The 21,634-nt window shown below is 37.7% G+C and overlaps 1 protein-coding gene across 8 annotated transcripts in view; it reads right to left on the bottom strand.

Moving 5' to 3' along the window:
- The window catches only part of LOC123866237 (liprin-beta-1), an 82,547-nt gene that overhangs the window by 20,050 nt on the left and 40,863 nt on the right, over positions 1-21,634 (bottom strand). For 4 of the 8 annotated variants that reach the window (XR_006796160.1, XM_045907679.1, XM_045907680.1 and 1 more), the window contains exons 1-3: positions 5,756-6,336; positions 4,815-5,440; positions 4,160-4,333 (exon numbers count right to left, since the gene is read on the bottom strand). Coding sequence is in view for 7 of the 8 variants with exons in the window: in XM_045907679.1 (XP_045763635.1) it covers positions 4,160-4,333; positions 4,815-5,440; positions 5,756-6,038 (1,083 nt within the window). In the remaining variant the exon portion in view is untranslated. Of the gene's footprint in view, positions 1-4,159; positions 4,334-4,814; positions 5,441-5,517; positions 5,717-5,755; positions 6,337-6,358; positions 6,618-21,634 lie in introns of those variants that run through there. The other 4 variants (XM_045907682.1, XM_045907685.1, XM_045907683.1 and 1 more) reach the window with 4 other exon arrangements.

The following is a 21,634-nucleotide window of genomic DNA, read 5'->3' as shown; positions in this document are numbered from 1 at the left end:
GACTCCCTTTGGTAGGTACTAATCTTAAAGTTAATTATTGTATAGTACTTATGTCTGTAATTAGTGCCAATTCAGTTTTATATAAATCTTGGAACTAAAATAAATTGTCAGTTCTAAAAGTAGTGCTATCTTATTTACAATTATCCCTTCGGAAACGCATAATACCAATTTAGTGAAGAGATTTGGATATATCGTTTATGACCGAAATTAAACCGAAAAATATACCTAAGTACTAATATTTCTAGGGGTTGGTATATACGAAGGCAAAATCGCCAGTTTAAAGGAAACCTAGAGGAAAATTCCACGTCTCTTGCCGACTTAGGAAGTAGATACGCACGGCACACGTAGAATACGAAATTAGAACCATTTGTTTTATCGCACCATTCCTGACACCAATTGCTCCTCGTCGTATGTGCGAGATACATTAAAATGTTAAAATTCCAAAACTACAACCTAACTTGTCCCTCTATATTTTAAAATCTATGGATTTTTTATCAGTTTTATCTGTATATACATATTATCATTATTATATACGTAGGATTATCTAGGATTATTACTCCTACGCTGTAATACCTAGACATAAATGAACATCTAAACAGAACAAAAATATTTCGCAAAAACTCAAGCTTTTATATCCTTTTCTGAATGTATACGCCAGACGTATCAAAGCGATAGTTCGTTTTAGTTTTTTTTCCCCTAATTTGCGTTTTCATGCACATAACTTTGTAGGTATAAACATTTGAAAATAGGTCGGAGTGAATAACTATAAAAGCTACTAAAGCTAATTTGGTAAATAACCTACTTAGCTACGTGTAAATAGCTAAATAGTCCAATAATGTTAACTCCTCTTTTTAACTGACCCTTTAATTTTTGTTAGACAGGGTCCATTCAATTTTGATATCTGTTTGACTGTAGGATAAAATTTCGTCTAGATCGGTGAAGGGGGTGAGCCGTGAAAACGTTAAAAAGTAATTCACAATATTTATATGTATTGAAAGATAGGAAAGATAATTTATATCATACTCTCTATAGGCTGTTTTATTAATCTTCCAGACAGCATGACTCACCGTTACTTTTAGTTGTAAGATCTATTCTAAACACACCGGTAGCGATAAACGTAGGTACCTATCTAATCCTTGATGGAAACCAGAGTTTAGAACGTTTTAAAACGTCATAATATGTGTCTTGATTGATAAGTTTCTTTTATTTCTAGGAAGATATGCGGGAATTCGATTCAGATAAGCGGCTAGAAAAGTAATTGTATGCTGTGTCCATGCACCTGCATGGATGTAGACATAACTACCAAGTAGTGTTGTAAAATCAAATTAAGATGCTACATACAAAGACTCATAATCCACTTCCATGAGTTCGGCGTTGGAAGATAAAGCGATATCCATGTTAGAGCACGGTGAGCTAGAAATTACGCCTCCGCCATGTTTATTCAATATCCACCGGGTGCTAGGCGTTTTGAATGCTAAGCAGCTCGGTGACTTATAAGATGAACCAAGAGTCCGCGGTTGCCAACCCTACAATTCGATTCGCGGAATAATACCATGTGAAGTGGGCGATTCGTTGATCTATTTGGTCTTATGAACCAAGGTGCAATGTTAGAGGTGTCTATGTTGATGCGTAATGGGACCATTCGTCAACCATTCGTTCCCTATGCAGTATGAAAGAATATAATACGGTCGTGATGACAGTATGATGAGTCTAGAGACACGAGAGTATGAGAGAACAAGACCTACCTATGCGCAGATATATCCTCACCCTCTAGATACTTTACAGCGGTTTTTTTTACGTTAAAGTACGAAACCTACGTCTGTGACTACTCACTATAGCAGATGATCTTGAGTGACTCAGGTTTCAGTTTTTTTAAGTAAAGAAAAATATTACATGAGAAATAAATGTTTTCAACTTTATAACGATACCAGCAGCGACGTTTAAATATTGTCTCAATGCATGTAGGTTTTCTGTATAACGTAGACCACAAGAAAGATTTTTTTCAAAATTTCCACGCGAAGATAGGGCGGGTTAGCTAGCTAAAAATAAGAGAAGTCGATGCTTGAAGGCCGGTAGATAGGTGGAGTGATTGTGGGCTCTTGTTCTAAATCCACTTACACCGTATAGTCCTAGAAAATTATACTGTCCTTTGTTTTGGGTTCTTTGATTTGGAGTGAGCGGGTAATAAAATATCCATGTTGGAATATGGTGAGCTACAAATTACGCTTCAGTCATATTTATTCAACGAGCATTCCACCGGGTGCTAACCCTTGAATGCTAAGGAGTTTAACGTCTTATGAAACTGTTTACAGCTTTTCGCCTTCTGTTGCAGAGATGAAATTGGAAATATGTTCTGCAAAATCAAAAGCTTGAATCACACTGCCGTCCTTCATTATTGTTGTGTAATATTTCTGTTACTCTATAGGTCTTATTCAGACAATCTTTATTTGATTATCGTCAAGCGTAAGTCTATTTCACAATAAGAAAAATAAAAAAAACTTCAAGACTGGAAAATTGCAGTTTGGATCCAGTTCTATTGCAGTTGGCATAACTGCATAGCAACTGCCGACTGATTGTACAATCCACGAGCAGTTAGCATGCAGTTCAAGCGCATGAAGACGTGTGAACTGCAATTTTGCAGTCGGCTTGCAATCCAAATGCAGCCTGTCTAGAGTCTAGATCCTAAGAAATATTTCATGTTATCTATAACTATTTCCCTTTCTTTTACAACTAAGAACGAGTGCAGATAGGGTGAAATCAAATAAAGTTTTGTTTATTACGGTTCACAACAAATACGCAATCCAGGAAGCAAATATCTCATCACATTTCCACGATTCCCTTCTTTTATTCTCATAACATTCGATATTATAATTTATCCTTTCTTCATTCTTTTCAAATGGTTATTTCGACGATACCTGCCGAATATTTCGTACATTTTAAAAGGTCGAGAGAAAAGGAAGGATATCTACATTTTCAGATGAATGTAGATTCATGTGCAAATGCCGTCTATTTTTGCTTTTTAACTAGTGTAATTCATTAGTAAAATAGGTAAAATAAATATCTTCAAATAAATTTTTATGTTCTAATCATTTCTCACGTTCACTAAAATAACAGAATTAGGCGCTGACGTTCTTTGGGGGTCGCAGAAAAACCTTTTTCAGGTCATTCCATGATGTAATTATAATGATATGAATATACTGCCGATAAATAAAATTATCACACTAATATTATAAAGGCGAAAGTTTGTATGTATGTGTGTGTGTGTGTGTGTGTGTGTGTGTGTGCGTGCGTGCGGGCGTGCGTGCGTGCGTGCGTGCGTGCGTGCGTGCGTGCGTGCGTGCGTGCGTGCGTGCGTGCGTGCGTGCGTGCGTGCGTGCGTGCGTGCGTGCGTGCGTGCGTGCGTGCGTGCGTGCGTGCGTGCGTGCGTGCGTGCGTGCGTGCGTGCGTGCGTGCGTGCGTGCGTGCGTGCGTGCGTGCGTGCGTGCGTGCGTGCGTGCGTGCGTGCGTGCGTGTGTGTGTGTGTGTGTGTGTGTGTGTGTGTGTGTGTTTGTTACTCCTTCACGCAAAAACTACTGAACGGATTTGGCTGAAATTTAGAATGGAGATAGATAATATCCTGGATTAGCACATAGGCTACTTTTTATCCCGGAAAATCAAGAGTTCGAAAAACTTAAATCCACGCGGACGAAGTCGCGGGCATCGGCTAGTAATGGATACAGCACCAGAGGAACACCAAAGGGTTGCCTGCTATTTAAACGATTTATTTATCTACCTCGTTATTGTAAAAATATATGTGATTTTTGTGGCCCATGTTGCTAGTGTAAGAAAATAGAGCTCTTGGGACAGAGCCGACTTGTTCAATAACAAACTTTTGAAGTTGTTCTCACGGTGGTCAGGTCATAATTTCTATGTTTCTTGCTACCACCTTTTTCATTTTGGGCATTTGATCTGTGTGATTATGATTGGTTTTATTTAGCCTTCCAGAAAAAATGTATCGCCAAGCGATTTTTCGGTACGATATGGCGCAGAAACCTATTAAAAGGTTTAATAAACTACCATAATCCTTTCAGTTTGTGCACTTTCATCTTAGACTACAACTCCTATTATCAGGTGTGATTGCAGTCAAGGGCTTACTTGCATCGATTTTAAAAAAAATTACCTTCTGTAATCTTTGGTCCGTATCGTCAAGCCGTTGCCTGGTGTCGTGCAGTGATCGCTCCAGGTCGGCCATCTTTTCTGTCTGCGCGGCGATCTGCTCGGATAGAACCTGCACTTGTAGCTGCAAGCTCTCCTTGTCAGCTTCGAGCCTTCGTACTCGGTCCTCTGCATCGTTCTGTAATATGACATTCTCTGTTAGTTATGGGTACAAGTTTCTTTTAAGGGTTCAAGGTATCGTTCAAGAGGAAATATTCAAGAGGATCTTGACCGATTGATCATGTCGGCATTAAAGTAGCAGATCCGCAAAATTAACGTAAGTCAACCAAACATTCTTAAGAGATGGGGAAACTACTTGTTTTATAGGTCCGTGATAAAGTTACAAAAGTGAAAAAAATATATTTCATAGGAACGATAGCGTAAGTTTTAAAATGTCGTTCATAAAATGCAAACGCCAGCGCAAACTGTTTAGAAAGTTTTATATTATCGTGGTTAAACTTCTAACATAAAAAGAAGCAACAAAGTTATGACCAGTTATTGGACAATAATAATAATTGTTATCGAAACACGTTAGCATACATCAGACTAAGGCGCACAACAACGACCAAATCCATTATTTTATTTAATAATCGAAATACACTTTAAACACTCGTATGTACCTTGTATGTACGTGGCGGTACCGGTAACGAGGGGTGCGAGGGCCATGGACGCTCGTGCATACAGCACGGCGGCGGAGCGGGTGGGCCGTGGCACCAGCACATCGGCGGAGGCCACCATCCGCCTTCAGGCCAACGGAAATGTTCATAAGAATTCCATCGCCGCTGTAGATCTGGAGGCGTTTCCTCATTTCTTGACGAGTGTCGCGAACGCGGTGACGCGCGGACGCTTGATGGATGTTGAGGCGGTTTCGTTGACAGTGACGACCTTGTTTTTCTGTCACGGTCACTGCGAGCACTCGCCGGACGCCGTCTTCGATCTAAGCTAGCGTTCGATGAAAACTCCTCGACCCGAGCCAAAAAATTAGGATCACTTGGATCGTCCATCACTTCTCCGCTCGGCATCCACTTGAAATCATTGTCACAACGTGCTGAATTATCTAGTTGTCTGCTAGGAGTCAGCGTCTGATAATCGGCAACGTGGCCAGTATCGTATTCATGTTCTTCGGACTCTTCGTCGGAAGTGGAAGTGTCACAGTCGGATGAATCAGCTCGCGTAGGTATGCCGGCGCGATCCGTCCAATTCGAACATTTCAAAGTCGCTTCCTCGGGACTATCCGACTCACCGCCTGTCACGATATTAAATTGTAAAGAATCAAATGTAAGTAACACGGAGCCTCGTAATCGACAATGTTTCTCAACCTACCCATTGGCGAATAAGTATAGGAGCGCGGGGTGGCCGGCTCGAGGCCCGCCACCGCGCGCTCCTCCTCCTCGTCGAGGGGTTCCGTGAGAAACTCTTGGTCAGACATGAGGCTCCTAACAAACGACACTGCGCGACAAACTCTTAGTACGAGTCACCAACATGTCGCTATTTTAAAGCTTGGCCACGTTCCAGTATTATACTACGTAAGCGATTCGTTCATAAACAGTGAGTTACGTACTCTCTCGCAGGGGTGGCGCCTCGCTGGAATGAACGGAAGCCGAATCGCGTTCCGATGCTTCCGAAGCGGTTGACGCGGGACGCTCGCTGGCTCCCGAAAAGCGTTTCCGTTGCGAGGAAAAGTCTTCCACTTCAGCTTCTCTCAAGGGCAGCAAGACATTTCTATTCTCCTCGGTGGCCGACCGTGAATTGAACGGCCGAGGCTTAGCATCGCCACTCGATCGACTGTGCAGCGCCGCTATGGTCGCCGCCACGAGTGAGCCCCCGCGGCCGAGCTCACGCATGTTTTCCTTCAGAATGAGCAGAGCTTATACTAAAACAGCAATAGCCCGCGCCCGGAAATAGATCTCGATACGAGCGTTTGATGCATCTCAAACACTTTTTAAACTTTGATCCTTCCTTTACTAGTCAAAACAAGCGTTACATTATCATATAAACAAGCGCATTCTTGATTAGATTTAAGTACAGGAGCGATACATTAATCACTGGTTTAGGTGAATATTACATTCCGTTATACACAAAACACAAAGGATTGCACGATATAATGCGTAAGCGCAGGAGCGTGCGGCGCGATGCACACAAGTAGCGATACTTGCGCACTCACCGGCATCCAGTTGACGCCCTCGTACAACGAACGGCGCCCGCGCCCGCTGCCATTATCTTCGTCCTCACAAGACGTTATGTATCTCACGGCATAACATACACCCCATGCGGACGCTATACTAGCTTTACTCTCGATGTTCTCAGAGGGGAATTCGGGATTGTAAGGCGGTTGCGGTGGATAATAAGGCGGGGCACTAGCTTCCTCCACGTGTTTACGTCTGCTTCGTGGCGTCAAGCAATTCATAATGTTCTTCATCGATCTGTATAATTAACGATTAGTAAATAGGTAATATTCACAAATTAAATAATAGATTCATCCATACGAATATTATGAATGTGAAAGTGTGCCCGTCTGTCTGTCTGCTACCTTTTCACGGTCCATCCACTTGATCGATTTTGACGGAACAAGTACAGAGTTATAGCTCGTATCCCGGAGACCATCCAAAGATGGGCATAGGCTACTTTTTGTCCCGGTAAATCTACGCGGACGAGGTCGCAGGCATCATCTAGTTTTCCTATAAATGGCATCGAAATAAATCTAGTTTCGTGTTTAGTATCAGCAAGTAGGTTAACGGCTGAAAGTTTGTTTATTTGCATTGCATTTTATTTGGGCGGAAAATTGGGAAATGTGGAATAGTATGATGGGCGGTATAACAAAGCCTTGTTTATTGGGGGGTGCACGCCGTGCACGTAATGGGGAACAGTCTCAAACCGGGAATGAAAAAACATCCCCTTCGTTTCGGAAATAGAATGGCAGCTGTCCCGTCAGAAAAAGCTATAAATGCAAGAATTTATTTTTAACTTAATGGGTGCGCGCACGTGTTTCATAAGTTCTTTGAAAAGTTACTTGCTTTTATTTATTTTTTCTAAGATATTTTTGTTACAGCGTTGAAACAGGAAGCAGTCTAAGATAGAATTAAGTAAGCTGAAAGCCTATAGGACTAAGAGATCTAATAGGTATGCGTATAGGGTAATTTTTCCTGGAAGTAATTTCAACTCTGCCATTGCTTGCGCGTTTACTATAGCATAATTCCTGTGTAGCATCTTTGCCTTAGCGTTACGCCGATATACATAGAGTACAATTTTCCTAATGAAACCTCATTTTACGAGTACGTCATGTGTACGTGTTGTAGGTATTAGTATTTCCCTGTTTCTAAACTCCATATTTGTTAAACGAAAGAATAGTAAAGGTAAGATAAGTATAGCTCCAACTATATAATTGTCCTGTTTTAAATAATGTAAACACAGCTGCACGAGGAAAACTTCCTATATTCAAATCATGTAGATATTTTTCATTATCCATGCACCTGTATGTAGTAATATATTTAAAACTATACAAATCAATGTTTTCTAACTTCATTTGGCATTGCGTTCGCAGTTTTCAAGAATGTTGATTAAGAAGTGAAGGTATAAATAATTCATTATACTTACGAAGTCGATAGTGTGTCGTCGCGCGCGGGTTCCCAGTCTTTACTTTCGAAGTCAATGACAACGGGTCGGCATGGAATGCTTTCACGTTATTCAATATCGTGTAATATATTATTATCTTTCATACAATTATCGGCAAAGCATAACATGTGTATGTATATTAAGAAACTAGCTTTTTGCGTGATCCTCGGGGATTAAGTTTTTAGGGTTCCGTACCCGAAGGGTGCCAACGGGACCCTATTACTAAGACTCCGTTGTCCGTCCGTCTGTCGCGTTTCTATTTTGTCAGCGGGCTGTAACTCGTGAACCATAATAGGTAGAGCGCTGAAATTTCCTCAGAATGTGTATTTCTATTGCCACTATAACAACAATTACTAAACATTTCAAAATTACCGCCACGAAAATTTAAAAAAAAAAGTATTATTTCTTGTACGATGGTACGGAGCACTTGACCGGTTTTTTAAGTGTTCACTTACACTTGAAGACGAAAAAAATCTTTTTTGCGCAATATGAATCCACGCGATGCCGCTCATAATATATTTGTCAATTTAATTAATTTCTAAACAAGTGTAAATTAAAAATTTATTGCACCCCCGACAAGTGAAGGTTACAGTAACTAGAACAGAGTTGATAACTTTCAAACGGTTGAACTGATTTTCTTGGATTATAGCTAAGAACACTCTCGATCAAGCCACCTTTCAAACCAAAAAAAAAAAAACTAAATTAAAATCGGTTCATTAGCTTAGGAGCTACGATGTCACAGACAGATACACACGTCAAACTTATAACACCCCTCTTTTTGGGTCGGGGATTAATAATCTTCAGATCCACAATTCTCACTGTTGTCCTATACGGCCATAGATAAGTATTTGTAGAAGAAAGTGTAAAGTTACGGATTAGTAAGCTCTTCCGTGGTAACTAAAACTGTGTGTCTAGTGAGTAAATTATATTATTATGAGTAGGTAATTGTGAGTAAATTTATTAGAGTAATTAAAATTCCTCAATCATCGGAGTTATAATTGAGATGTCACGTAAATGCTATGACCATAAATGGCACCCAAATTGCAGCTTATTATCAATACTTTACTTTCGCTCGCACGCACGGTCGCACATTTAGTTTATACTCTTCTAGTATGTCCTTTAGTTTTTCATCATTAGGTATAGTCCGCGCCAAAGTCAAAAAGTCATCCCTGAACTTAACCTAAAGACGCGTCGCAATAGCATTTTTTGGGCGTCAATGGAGCGTAACGTACGGGGAAGAGCACACAAATCAGCGCGCCGCGCCGCACCTCGCGTTCGCCATCTGCATTAGTGTGAGTGATACATCTTCACACAGTACTCGAGCGCGTGGAACAATACCTGCGCGAGCTCGCACTCGCATCGTAGTTCAGACTTCAGACGCGACTATTAAATTGCCGGTAACTATACATCTAGATTCTAGACGATAGGTTTCGTTATCAGTTTTGCCACAGTCTGCTGTGACTAACTACCTACTTCTGTACCGCCTAGTGGGATGAATGATGTTTGCATGGCAAATATCTGCATAGTTCTCTGTTTAACAGAATCAAATTGTTGGAAAACCTATCAACTATCATCTAATAGATATCTATGAGGTTTCATGATCTTTGGTATGATACTCATTCGGATAGCAAGCACTGTTCATTCAGTGGGTACAGTAGGTATAGTACGCAGTCTCTCACGGTATACATATGCATATATACGTTGCATATCGTTCTCGATACCAACAACTGTACGTTCAATCAATGAATTAGTAGTAAATAATACCGCAACAATGACAACAATGAGATAATTTGTCTGATCTCTATATAAATGTATCTAACGGTCACATAGATCGATGAAACAAGGCTATTACATAACTTCACTATTCTTGTCAGCTACAGCCGAGAATGAAATTTGAAATAATGGATAACGGATAACAATAATTACTTCAATAGTTCAAGGCTCGTTATAAAGGACCGATAGCGCGGACTTAATGAAAACGGCAAGTCCTCTGGGATTTGAGGAAATTCGGTATTTCTCATGTAAACGAACAAGCCTCTGTCAGGGTATAAATTGAGTTCAAAGCTCGGAGGCTCTCAAATTGAAATTTACTTTGTTAGTATAAATTGAACAAGCTCATTGATCATTGCGGGGCTTAGGAGAACATTAATTATTATGGCAGCTGGCAGCCGGTGGTAATTTGTTTAAAAGAGGTCGCTTTTTATTATAAAACAAAAAGAGATAAAAGTAAACATAGAGTACCTGATTTGTATTAATTTACGTAGGCGAGATTATGTGACAAACGAGATATTTAAGTTGCAGTTTGTTTATTAAGAGATATAATTAAAGTACAGTTCTTACAAACTGTAGTAAGGTTTAGGATCGTATTTTGAAAATCAAGAATTTAAATAACGATAAACTTATAATTATACTTTTCCACAACAATTGTCCACCGGAAGGAGCATAAGGCAAAATTAACTGAAAGAAACATACACTTGGTTAAGTAAACGTAACTGTTTATAGTAATTCTAAATATAGGAGCGAACAGTTTACAAAGTTCACGCAGTTAGGCACGTCAGACGGAGGAAAAAGTGCATAACGCAATAATACAAAGTTTCTCCAGAACTTAGCAGCAACGGCAACTGACTGCCACGATAAACGAGGGCTGTTCGGCTGCACAACTTGCTAGACGCAAGTTTTATTTCTCTGTTGCAGATTTTTCTAATTTTCTCGTATACCTTCGGAAGCAAAGACCCAAGATTCTTGAGACTATTTAATTTTACCTATCACAGAATCGTGCAATACCGGAACGTAACGTTTGTGCAAATATTTTATCTGGATGAATCTTTTCCATTTGTGTATAATATAGTTTACAGAGACACAAAAGCAATTGCACAGGACCACAGATTAAATAAATAGTTGCTTTCAAAGAACAGATGGCTGGAGAAATCGACTGGAGCAAGCCCGGACCCACAAATGTTTTCTGTGAAGCCATGAAGATGGTTTAAACTCTAAACGATAGTTTTGCATACAATTCGACGAAGAAAGAAAACATTTAGGTGATATTTCTGGCGTTTCTTATCAACTGATATGTAGCATAAGGGCATGCTTGTCATTCGTTAAATAAAGGAAACTGTACAAGTGTGTAGGTACACAAAGTAACAAACTTGGTTAGGTCAGGAAAAAATAAATTAGTACATTAAGATTGAGCCTCTGAAAAACTCAAATCTTTATCAAAGAGGTAGATTTCAGAATTCGTTTTGAAAATGGTGATAATGTATGCAGGAATTCATAAAGCTACAATTTATTTCAACGCACGATTTATCTAAACGCAAACTCCTTCCATTCATGAAAAAGGAATAAGGTTGTAATTTAAACACACTACTCTTGAGTTTTGAGGCATAGGTTTGGTTAAAAATCTTTTTGTTCGCCACAAAAAAGCTTTTTAATCATCCCGGCAAAATGTAACAAAGAAGTTTAATGTAATGCTATAGGTATGTAGGTATATAAGAAAAGATGAACTGTTAGATTTTCCGCCTAGCCGACTGTTCTTTCTTTATAGATACGACAAGGTTTCCACGATTTTGCGTAGGAAAAAGGAAGCCTGATATTTTTTATAAAATATCTATTTAAATATTGTAGTGGTTTCAATTTTTTCAACCCCTCTTTATCCTGCAATCGCAATCCTTCCAACATTTTGCACGATAAATCAAAAACTATTATGCATAAAAATAAATAAAAATCTGTTTTAGAATGTACAGGTAAAGCCCTTTCATATGATACCCCACTTGGTATTATATTCAATGACTTTTAGAAAGTCATTGATTATATTACTTCGAAAATTGAAACATATTTAATTTTTTTTTAAATGATGTGACCACAAATTCGCGGTTTTCAGATTTATTCTTGTACTTGTGTTATAAGACCTACCTACCTGCCAAATTTCATGATTCTAGGTCAACGGGAAGTACCTACCCTATAGGTTTCTTGACAGACACGACGGATGGACGGACAGACAGACAGACAACAAAGTGATCCTATAAGGATTCCGTTTTTCCTTTTGAGGTACGGAACCCTAAAAGAAGAATTTCTACGATAAATCCGATATGTAAATATATTGGGGGGCCCAGATATTATGGGGAGTCGAAATGCATTTTATGTTCACTGTTTGCATCTTTTATTCCGCATCTAAGGAATTAGGAAAAACAACTTAGGAACACGTATAATAAAGCCGCATTTTCATTAAGGGGACATTTGTTGCGCGACTCTGTCGCTCGACACGAAATTCACGTGTCACGCGCCATGTCGCCCGACGTCGTCCGACGTCGTTTGGGACATTTACGTGTCGCGCAACTTGTCGCTAGTCGATGGTCTGCGAGCGTCGACGCGCGCGACCTTCGTGCCCCTCGACAATCGCCGGACAGGCTTTGAGTGGTGAGAACGTGTGTCGCTTTGTGTTCCACTGCACTGAACAGCACTACTTCCTCGGGCGACATACTGATCACGACTGGGCAATGAGAACGAGTCATATGTCGCGGGACAATTGTCCCACAACTTTTACAGAGACAACTACGTGAATGTCGAGCGACAAGTATCTGCGACATGTCGCCTAGTGAAAATGCGCCTTAAACACGTAATAGTAAGTAGGGCGGCACAGAACTCAAAATACTAGGGCGGCATACGCACAATGCTGGTAACATCGTTATTATTTCTCGGCCGACACCCCTCGTGCCCAGTAGGCGGTAAATGGATGCTTAGGCGGCTATAAAAATACTCGCTAACGATAATAATACACTGTTCTAGTTAGTGATTGCCTGTTGAAATAGGAAGAGCAACAGTGTTTACACAATATACGGATTACGATCTACGTTATTTCTGATATTTGGAACAGAGTTACAAAAGATGTATGCAGCGAATGCTGGATTCCATTCGTTGAGTTGAAATGGATTCACATTAAAAGCTGTTTTATATATGCCCCATTCAAACTTACAATATTATTAAAAATTATTATTTAACCGGAAATAAAGCAATTTTAGGATAAAAAATATGGCTGGCTCTATCGGCCGAGACTTATATAGTACTTTTCTTACATTAGCGAGGAAACAATAAACAGTTGAATTCAAGAAAAAATGAAAAACAATCTTTGCTTTACAATAATACATATCTATGACAATAATAAATCTCACGTGTACCTCTAAAACATCTAGTTTATGTTAGTATGCATTTAAGAACCTCGTTCGTTACCCGTATGAAACTGTCCAGCAAATTTCAGTGATTGTCTTGTTGAAAATCCCTATTTACTTCAACGCTATCTACAAAGGCGCGAAGGAGGAACTTGGTATGGTTTCTTATGTAAAAACTTTGTAATGTAAATTATTTTAGTGCTGGAAACTGAATCCAATACCAAATACCAAAGTTTACCTCTAACGCAGACTCCACGACGTAGAGTAACAAAATACACCTAACGTTGTACCACCTTCTGCAAGGAAGCACATGTTATCCTGGTCAGCAAACAAGATCTTTTCATCACGTACCAGATATGTATACCAGTACCATGTCGCAGATAGATCGATACGAATGTGTCATCCGGCGCCCTATAGCAAGTTTTTCGAAATTAAAAGTTTACTTTTACCGACCATGTTTAATTTTACTCGTCATAAAAATCGTACAGTACTTACCTATACCTATATTTTTCCCCTTTATTTACTCTTAAATTAAATTGTTCAAATATTTTATTCTTACGCTACATTGCGTTGAATAACATTACAAGTATTTACTCCCTAATATAAGTAATCGTTAAAGCCCTTTTGTAAAATAAGAACAACAGTTACAGATCGATATTGAATTATACTGTAAATAGTATTTTATTATTTGCCAAGGATAGAAAGCGAACAAAATTCTCTTGAGATACGCGTGCTTCAAATGCTCTTAAATTGAAATGAAATCCATTAAATAAATTCGGTCGAAACGTTAACAGGGCTCTCTCCGTCACTCGTTTCCACTCGTTTCATACAATCGTAGTTCCAATTTCATTTGAATGTTAAGGCTATCGTTGTCAACGATCCCCCGTCGATTTCCTACGTATGATATTATTGTTCTTATCTCTATCTGCCCTGGTTCGTGCATTCTCGGTTCCTAGATCGGTACATTTGTGATAACCAATTCAAATTGCTGTGATTGGCTGAATTTACCATGTTCTTGCTGCGACAGTGAGTTTGAGCCACTAGCGGAACAATGTTAGCCGGTCAGAAGTGATTGCAATTAGTCAACCTGTTTGACGTCCGTGTTCTGTTTTCGATTACAAAAAAGAAAAAATTGTTGTTGCAATCATCAATTTTAGCAAATAGTGAAAGAGAGTCGGCCAATCAGAGGTCACAACTACCGTCACACTTTCTGTCACACTATGGCAGTAGGCATACTGAGTAATGAAAACAATTTTTCATTCTGTCTAGGAAGTAGTAGGGTTGCCACCTGCCTCTTTTTGATTTACAGGCTACCACCATCAAAAATACGGGGTTTATATTTGAAGATATTTGAAAATTTGAAGTATTTGAAGAAATAGGCGGTGGTTCTCTCTGAAATGCATGGAAAGCCTATTTAGATATTTCAGTTTATTTGTAATTTGTTTGTTTTGTATTTTTTCTCTGTATGTTGCCGTGTCTTGATTGGTGAACTGTGTTTGCAATGTGGTTTTAAATAAAAGATTTATTTATTTAAATAGCTGTTAAAAATTCTTAGTTTTGTAAAGCAAAATGTTATACATTTCATGCATACAATCTTTTCAATTTAACTTAAAATTACATTTAATTTGTAATTCCACCTTCACAGTATCAATACTATGGCCGTAGCCAGGAATCGATTGCGGGAGAGGTTTTATCAGGGCCGGAAATGAATCCTGTCATGAGGAAAAAAACATTCGCTCAACTTTATGGGCTAATTACCTGGTTAGTGGAATTTCACCTTTCAATTTGACAGTGAGATAAAATACAACAATAAAAAAGCGCGAGCGCAGTGAGCGTAAGTGTTTTTGGTTCAATACAGAAAAAATTAAAGTGAAAGGGAAACGAGTTTAGCCATAGCAAGATTTTATTTTTAAAGCTTCCTATCCATACTAATATTACGAATACGACAGTATATCTATTTGCCTATCTATTTGTTACCCTTTCACGGCCCATCTTATCATTTATCAGAGGTAACTTGCATCCCAGACATTTTTTTTTTGGCGGCTTTTTAGCCCGGAAAATCCCCCACGGAATTTTTAAAAATCTAAATTCATGCAAACGAAATTGCGGGGTTTACACCAAGTAATAGAAATTCAAAGCGCGAGTGAAGTGAGCGCGAAATGTTTGATATATTTCCAAAAAAAAATTGGTAAGCAAATGCAAGAAATATAGTGTAAGTATTATTTTAGGCTTAGGTTTTTGACGGCTTCCCAGGCGCAGTCGCCATTTCTAAATTTCTGGTCTGGTGGGAGGCTTCGGTCATGGCTAGTTATATGGTTAGTATGGCCCTAACGGGCAAGAAATTAGACTGCATCACTTACCTTGTATAAAAAAAGACTTATATCCTCAAACCAAGTCCCGCCGCCTTGGCTACGACCATGATCAATATCGAGTGGGTTTCGGCTACGCATTGCCGCAAAAGGAAAATATTCTTTCTACTGGAAATAACGTCAGTGTTTGATTTCGACAGCCAGCTCCTGCTGAATTTGTAAAAAACTGGCCAAGTGCGAGTCAGACCCACGCACCGAGGGTTCCGTATTCGGGTATTTTTTCCGACATTTTACTCAAGAAATCAAAAACTGTTATGCATTAAAAAAATATGTATAAAAATAAATAAAAATCTGTTTTAGAATGAACAGGTAAAGCCCTTTCTTATGATAACCCACTTGATATATGTAGTTATCTTACTTTGAAAATTGAAAATACTAATATTTGTTCATGAACACATGACAGACGGATAGAAGGACAGATGGACAGACGGACAGACGGAAAGACTGACAGACTGACAGACAACGAAGTGATTCTATAAGAGTTCTTTTTTGCTTTTGAGTTACGGAACCCTAAAAATATTTAATTTTATTTGCCCCGTATTTTATTTTCATAATTACAGGTTTCTGTATCCTGAAATACGGGGTAACCAGTAAAATACGGGGCCTCTGGCAACCCTATTCGGAAAACACTGTCACATTCAAGTAAATGTCAAATATTTTGTTTTCAATTACAGAAAGCTGCATCAATCATTATTATAATATTTTCTTTGTTGTGATTGGCTGAATTTTTGAGTTTCAGCCAATAAACAGACTGTTTGCCAATTAAACGTCATAACAATATAAATGCCAGAAAGTTTAACCAAATAAAACAAACTTAATGAGAACCTAGTGAGAATGCAAACGGCACACAATTTATAATACATATTATGTTAGTCGTATATAATAGATATTATAGTAGTCGTTCACTTTGGTAATAGTCAGATTGTCATCAGTAAAATTGATATTGGTCGATGTATCGTAAATTATTGTTTCGGTGACAAATATTTTTATTATCTATTTATCTTTGAACAGAATGGAATAGAATGAAATGGAATGGAATACAATGATAAATTTTTATTCCTGTAAACTTTTAGATAAACTTCAAAGTGTTTTTGGATGGTCAGAAAAATTTACCACTGGTTCGGAATGCCGTTCCTACGTTTTCTAGGGTTTCGTACCTCAAAATGAAAAACGGAACTCTTATAGGATCACTTTGTTGTCTATCTGTCTGTCTGTCGTGTGTGTCAAGAAAACCTCTAGGGTACTTCCCGTTGACTCAAAACCATGAAATTTGGCAGGTAACCTAGTTAGGTTACCTGCCAAATTTCATGGTTTTTAGGTAATTTTAGGTAGTTTTTTAATCGATAAAGAAAGTTTGCGACATTGTTCAATAAAAAATTTGGATTCCAACTCCTCAATCCTGATGTTGCAGGGGACCTGACTACTAAAGCTAATGGGATTTAAAAAGTGTCGATTATTAATTGATATTGAAGGTATCTATACCAAGTAAACGTTCCATAGAAGCTTTGCATCTAACGTTATACCGAGAAACACGGGGTTCTCCTTTATTTTCAACATATGATTATTTATCAATGAATTTATGTCATTTAAGGTCCTGGTATTGGGCAGTGTGAATTCAACACACTTAGATTTCTTTGCATTTGGAATTGATTTGGAAGTAAATTGTTAGCAATAAATCAGAGAGTGACCTGTGATATGGCATTACATATAGTATACATTGTCAAAAATTATAATATTAAAGCTGTGCGTATTGCGTGAGGAATAGGTTGCAAGAGAGTTGCAACTTGCAGGGTTTGATGCATGCGCTATTGCCAGCAAACATGAGACATATTTTTATCTACAGGCAACTTCTGAGTAGGTAACGCATACGTCTAACGCAAGTTGAAATGTACCAGTGTATTTAGTTAGACCTATCGACAAGTTTGGAGTCGGGTGCAGTCTAAATGTGGCCCGTGTGTTAAGACTGTCAGTTTCTGTCAGTTTCACGTGTCGTCCCCCGCACTTCACCACCCCGCTTGCACAAATCGAGACAGCACGAAATTTTCAAGATTTCTGGGTGTAATTTCTGGTTTTCGTAGTTCCCACATAATTATAACAATATAAAATATATAACGATAATTTTTTTACTACATAATATTCATTAAATTTTCTAGGTCTGTGGTTTTTCCAAATTTCATTAAATTGCTTCGTTGTCTAGAAAAACGAGCACAAAGTTGGGCCTTTTTTTAACGAAAAATACAAATCTTTGAGCCCCTGTAATTTTAAAACTACATATTTTTAGAAAAATCTAAAACACCACAGACACAGATATTAGTTTCTAGACTATGTCTGCAAAATTTCATGGACTTTGGTTGTTTAATATTCAAATGAAATGGGAACTACGATTGTATGGAATAAGTGACGGAGAGAGCCCTGTTAAGCAACCAAAGTCCATGAAATTTTGCAGACATATTCTAGAAACTAATATCTGTGTCTGTGGTGTTTTAGATTTTTCTAAATATATGTAGTTTTAAAATTACAGGGGCTCAAAGATTTGTATGAAAATTTTTAGACCGCGTAACTTTGAAACCGAATATTTTAACAGAAATCTGGAAAACCACAGACATAGATATTAGTTTCTAGAATATATGTGCAAAATTTCATGGACTTTGGTTGCTTAATATTCAAATGAAATTGGAACTACGATTGTATGAAACGAGTGGAAACGAGTGACGGAGAGAGCCCTCTTAATCCTTACTCCATTATTTTAGTGACCATATATTGCAATTTATTTTAAAAGGCTTTGCATGAAATTGAAGAATATGATTAAATATTATGATTTTATGATATGATTGAATAATATAATTAAAGTAAACAGCACTAAAGATCGTAACATACTACGAAAGTACCTATATAATAATCCGGCTTTACTCACGTGTTTAGTCGACGTAAGCCCGACTATCTACATATGGAAATCTCTCACGATAGTTTAAACACTAAAATACTACGTAAGGTTTAAAAGTAAGTAAATGAAGAGAAACGATCCAACATTTAATTAAGGAAACATTTATTAATGGAGATTAAGTAAGAAAACCAAAACACTACGAAAAGTAAAAGCAATAAACAGAAAAATAAAAAGAAAAACTAATCAGAAAATAAACGGCTTACCTTTCAGTTGGCGAAGTATAAAATATGAGAGCAAATAGTTAGTTTCTTTACAAAGTGTACCCAGTTAAGTGCTTCGGAAGAAAACTTGGAGTCCAAACAAGAACCCAACACAATACAAAGTTTAGCGTGAACTTGACAGCGAGAGACTGCCATGATTAGCGAGGGTTGCAGGATTTGCTAAACGCAGCAGGTTTATTTTTCCATTAACTACACTTTGACGGAGAGTAAGTCTGGCCAACTACTGAAAATACTGCAGTTGAAGTTTCAACATTAAACTGATAGAACACACTATTGAGTCACTTATCTAATAAAAACTAAAGACGATGAACCCTGTGGAATCTTGATGCCAACTGCTAAAATTGTCACGAAAACGATAACGGCTACGTGAAACAGTTTTATCTTTTACCCAAATAGAATGAGAAAAGTTTAAAATTACCTAAAGGCAACATTGTAAATTACTTTATGTAAATTTATATTCCCGTCTCGTAGAGCGTACAATTATTTAAAACTACATTTTTAAGGTAGACCAGGTCTGAAAATAATACTCCTTCCTCTTCGTCCTTTTTGTAAGAAAGGAGGCCATAAAATTAACACAAATACACTCGGCTGGTGCTGTTTGCGGTTTATATTTCAAACAAAGGCGCTTTTTAATCATTCCAACGAAAATTTCACAACAATGAAACATTATAATCTCGTACAGGAAAACAGGTAAATATGATTCGGTTATGTAATATTCACATGCCCTGTTCACACTTCACATCTAGATACGCTAAAACGGTGTTTATAACGCTAGGTGTTTCTTATATTAATCGGATCTGATATACTTATTGTACATCCGATCTATTATTATATAACTTACTACATAACGTTTTTTTAGTTTTACTACAAATTACTTTCAGACATTGTTACTTTTACTGGCGTGGTGTTTTATCGTAGTTTATCCTCACTCTGGAATGTTAATAACACAGCAAAACTTTGTCCGAAGAAGGGACAAATCTGCGGGAAAATTCCCACTTCGCTGGATTTTTGCACATAATATGAGGCTCGACGCTGACGCAACAGAATGCTTTGAATTTTAAAATAATCTTTGTACGAGAGGATCCGCTGAGGCAGACTGAAAACAATACGACATAAGCCCGTCTGTATGTGTGTGTCGAATATTGCAACATTTTAATGGAGTATGATCAATTTATCCGAAGTGGAACCCCTATGTATCTTGTAGCAAGGTGTTACAGAAATTCGGTAAAATTTCAGCTAACAGTTCTCTAATAGCCTTTCAGATAGTTAAGACACTACCTTATAAAAAATACCAATTCAAGGAAAGTAAATATCAATTTATTTTAGCATTCCAGCAATTGGTTTTCGGCTGTACTATGGCAACATAGTTTATTGCCTATGAATGGGGATTTCTTCAGTCTTTCAATACAACGCAATGGACTCCAGCAAACACTATAAAAATAAGATTGTTTTGATACAATCTCTCATGAACTTGTTCTATTTAAATACATATATATAAATACTATACCTATCTATATCTTAGTAACAATATATGGATTAAAAATTTAATTAAAATTGCGTCATTGATATTACTGATAACCAACAGAACAATTTTCAGTTAAATGGAGCTTATTTACAATCGTAGCTTTAAAATAAAAGCGTCATTAATTTTTTCCGACCGCATACATAGCAAAAACTGTTTGTTAAATCATTGCTACAAAAATAACTTTGGATGCAACATTTTTCTCTTCTGTTTTCAGTTTTGAATTTATTGGTCATAACAAGTGTAAATTAAAAATTTATAACACCCCCGACGATCCAAAGTATCTGAGTTTTCCAAAACATCATTTTCAAATAAATAATTATGTATTTAGGCAACGTCCATCTTGACAGCTTGACATTTGTCTATTGACATAATATTATGAACCTAACGGTTATCTAACCTTCTTTTCTACAAGAAAACTAGAAAAGAGCTGATAACTCTTAAATGGCTGAACCAATTTTTTTAGATTATAGCTAAGAACACTCTCGATCAAGCCACCTTTCAAACAAAAAAAAACTAAATTAAAATCGGTTCATTCGTTTAGGCGCTACGATGCCACAGACAGATACACAGATACACAGATACACAGACACACAGATACACAGATACACACGTCAAACTTATAACACCCCTCTTTTTGGGTCGGGGGTTAAAAATAATTAACTGTAAAGTGTAAGCCTTACCATTTTATGACATTGTCATCAAAGTTACATTATGTGTTCCAATCGGTTGGGGGAACTGTTCTAAAATTCAGTTGCAAGATTTGACCATACACGAGTAATAACTCGGCAAGTTAAAAGCGTGTGAAAAAAAATTGTCCATACAATAATTGTCAAATAGAAAAATCGGTCAAGTGCGAGTCGGACTTGCACAGGAAGGGTTCCGTACCATCGTACAAGAAATAACTGAGAATAATAATAACAATTTCGAAATTTCTTGTGTTTGTTGTCATAGCGGCAATAGAAATACATATTCTATGAAAATTTCAGGTACCTACCTACCTACCTACCTCTACCTATTAAAGTTCACGAGATGCAGCCTACTGACAGACAAACAGACGGACGAACGAACGGACAGCGGAGTCTTAGTATTAGGGTCCCGTTGGTACCCTTCGGGTACAGAACCCTGCAAACACGGAATGGTTCAAAACACTGTAAATTATTAATTTTTCGTTTGCATGCAAGGAATATCAAAAAGAATTTCATTAAAATGAAAACTACTCTGTATTTTCATTTTAATCGTAAAATTATTTAAGATTAATAATAATTGCTTGTTCTCAGGGATGCTTCAATGAATGCAAGTAGTTTCCATCGAAGCACTCTCTCATTCCTTGTCAATATATAATACGTAAGTCCTTTTCTACCGAACAGCAGCGGGCTGATTCGCTAAAGTCAGTGATCATCACTGAATGAAAGCCATCAAGCTCTTTTGACATTTATTTTTAACCCCCGACCCAAAAAGAGGGGTGTTATAAGTTTGACGTGTGTATCTGTGTGTCTGTGTATCTGTGTATCTGTCTGTGGCACCGTAGCGCCTAAACTAATGAACCGATTTTAATTTAGTTTTTTTTGTTTGAAAGGTGGCTTGATCGAGAGTGTTCTTAGCTATAA

The sequence above is a fragment of the Maniola jurtina genome, chromosome 6, assembly GCF_905333055.1.
Source record: "Maniola jurtina chromosome 6, ilManJurt1.1, whole genome shotgun sequence".
Lineage (NCBI taxonomy): Eukaryota > Metazoa > Arthropoda > Insecta > Lepidoptera > Nymphalidae > Maniola > Maniola jurtina.
This window is presented reverse-complemented; position numbering and strand designations above follow the sequence as displayed.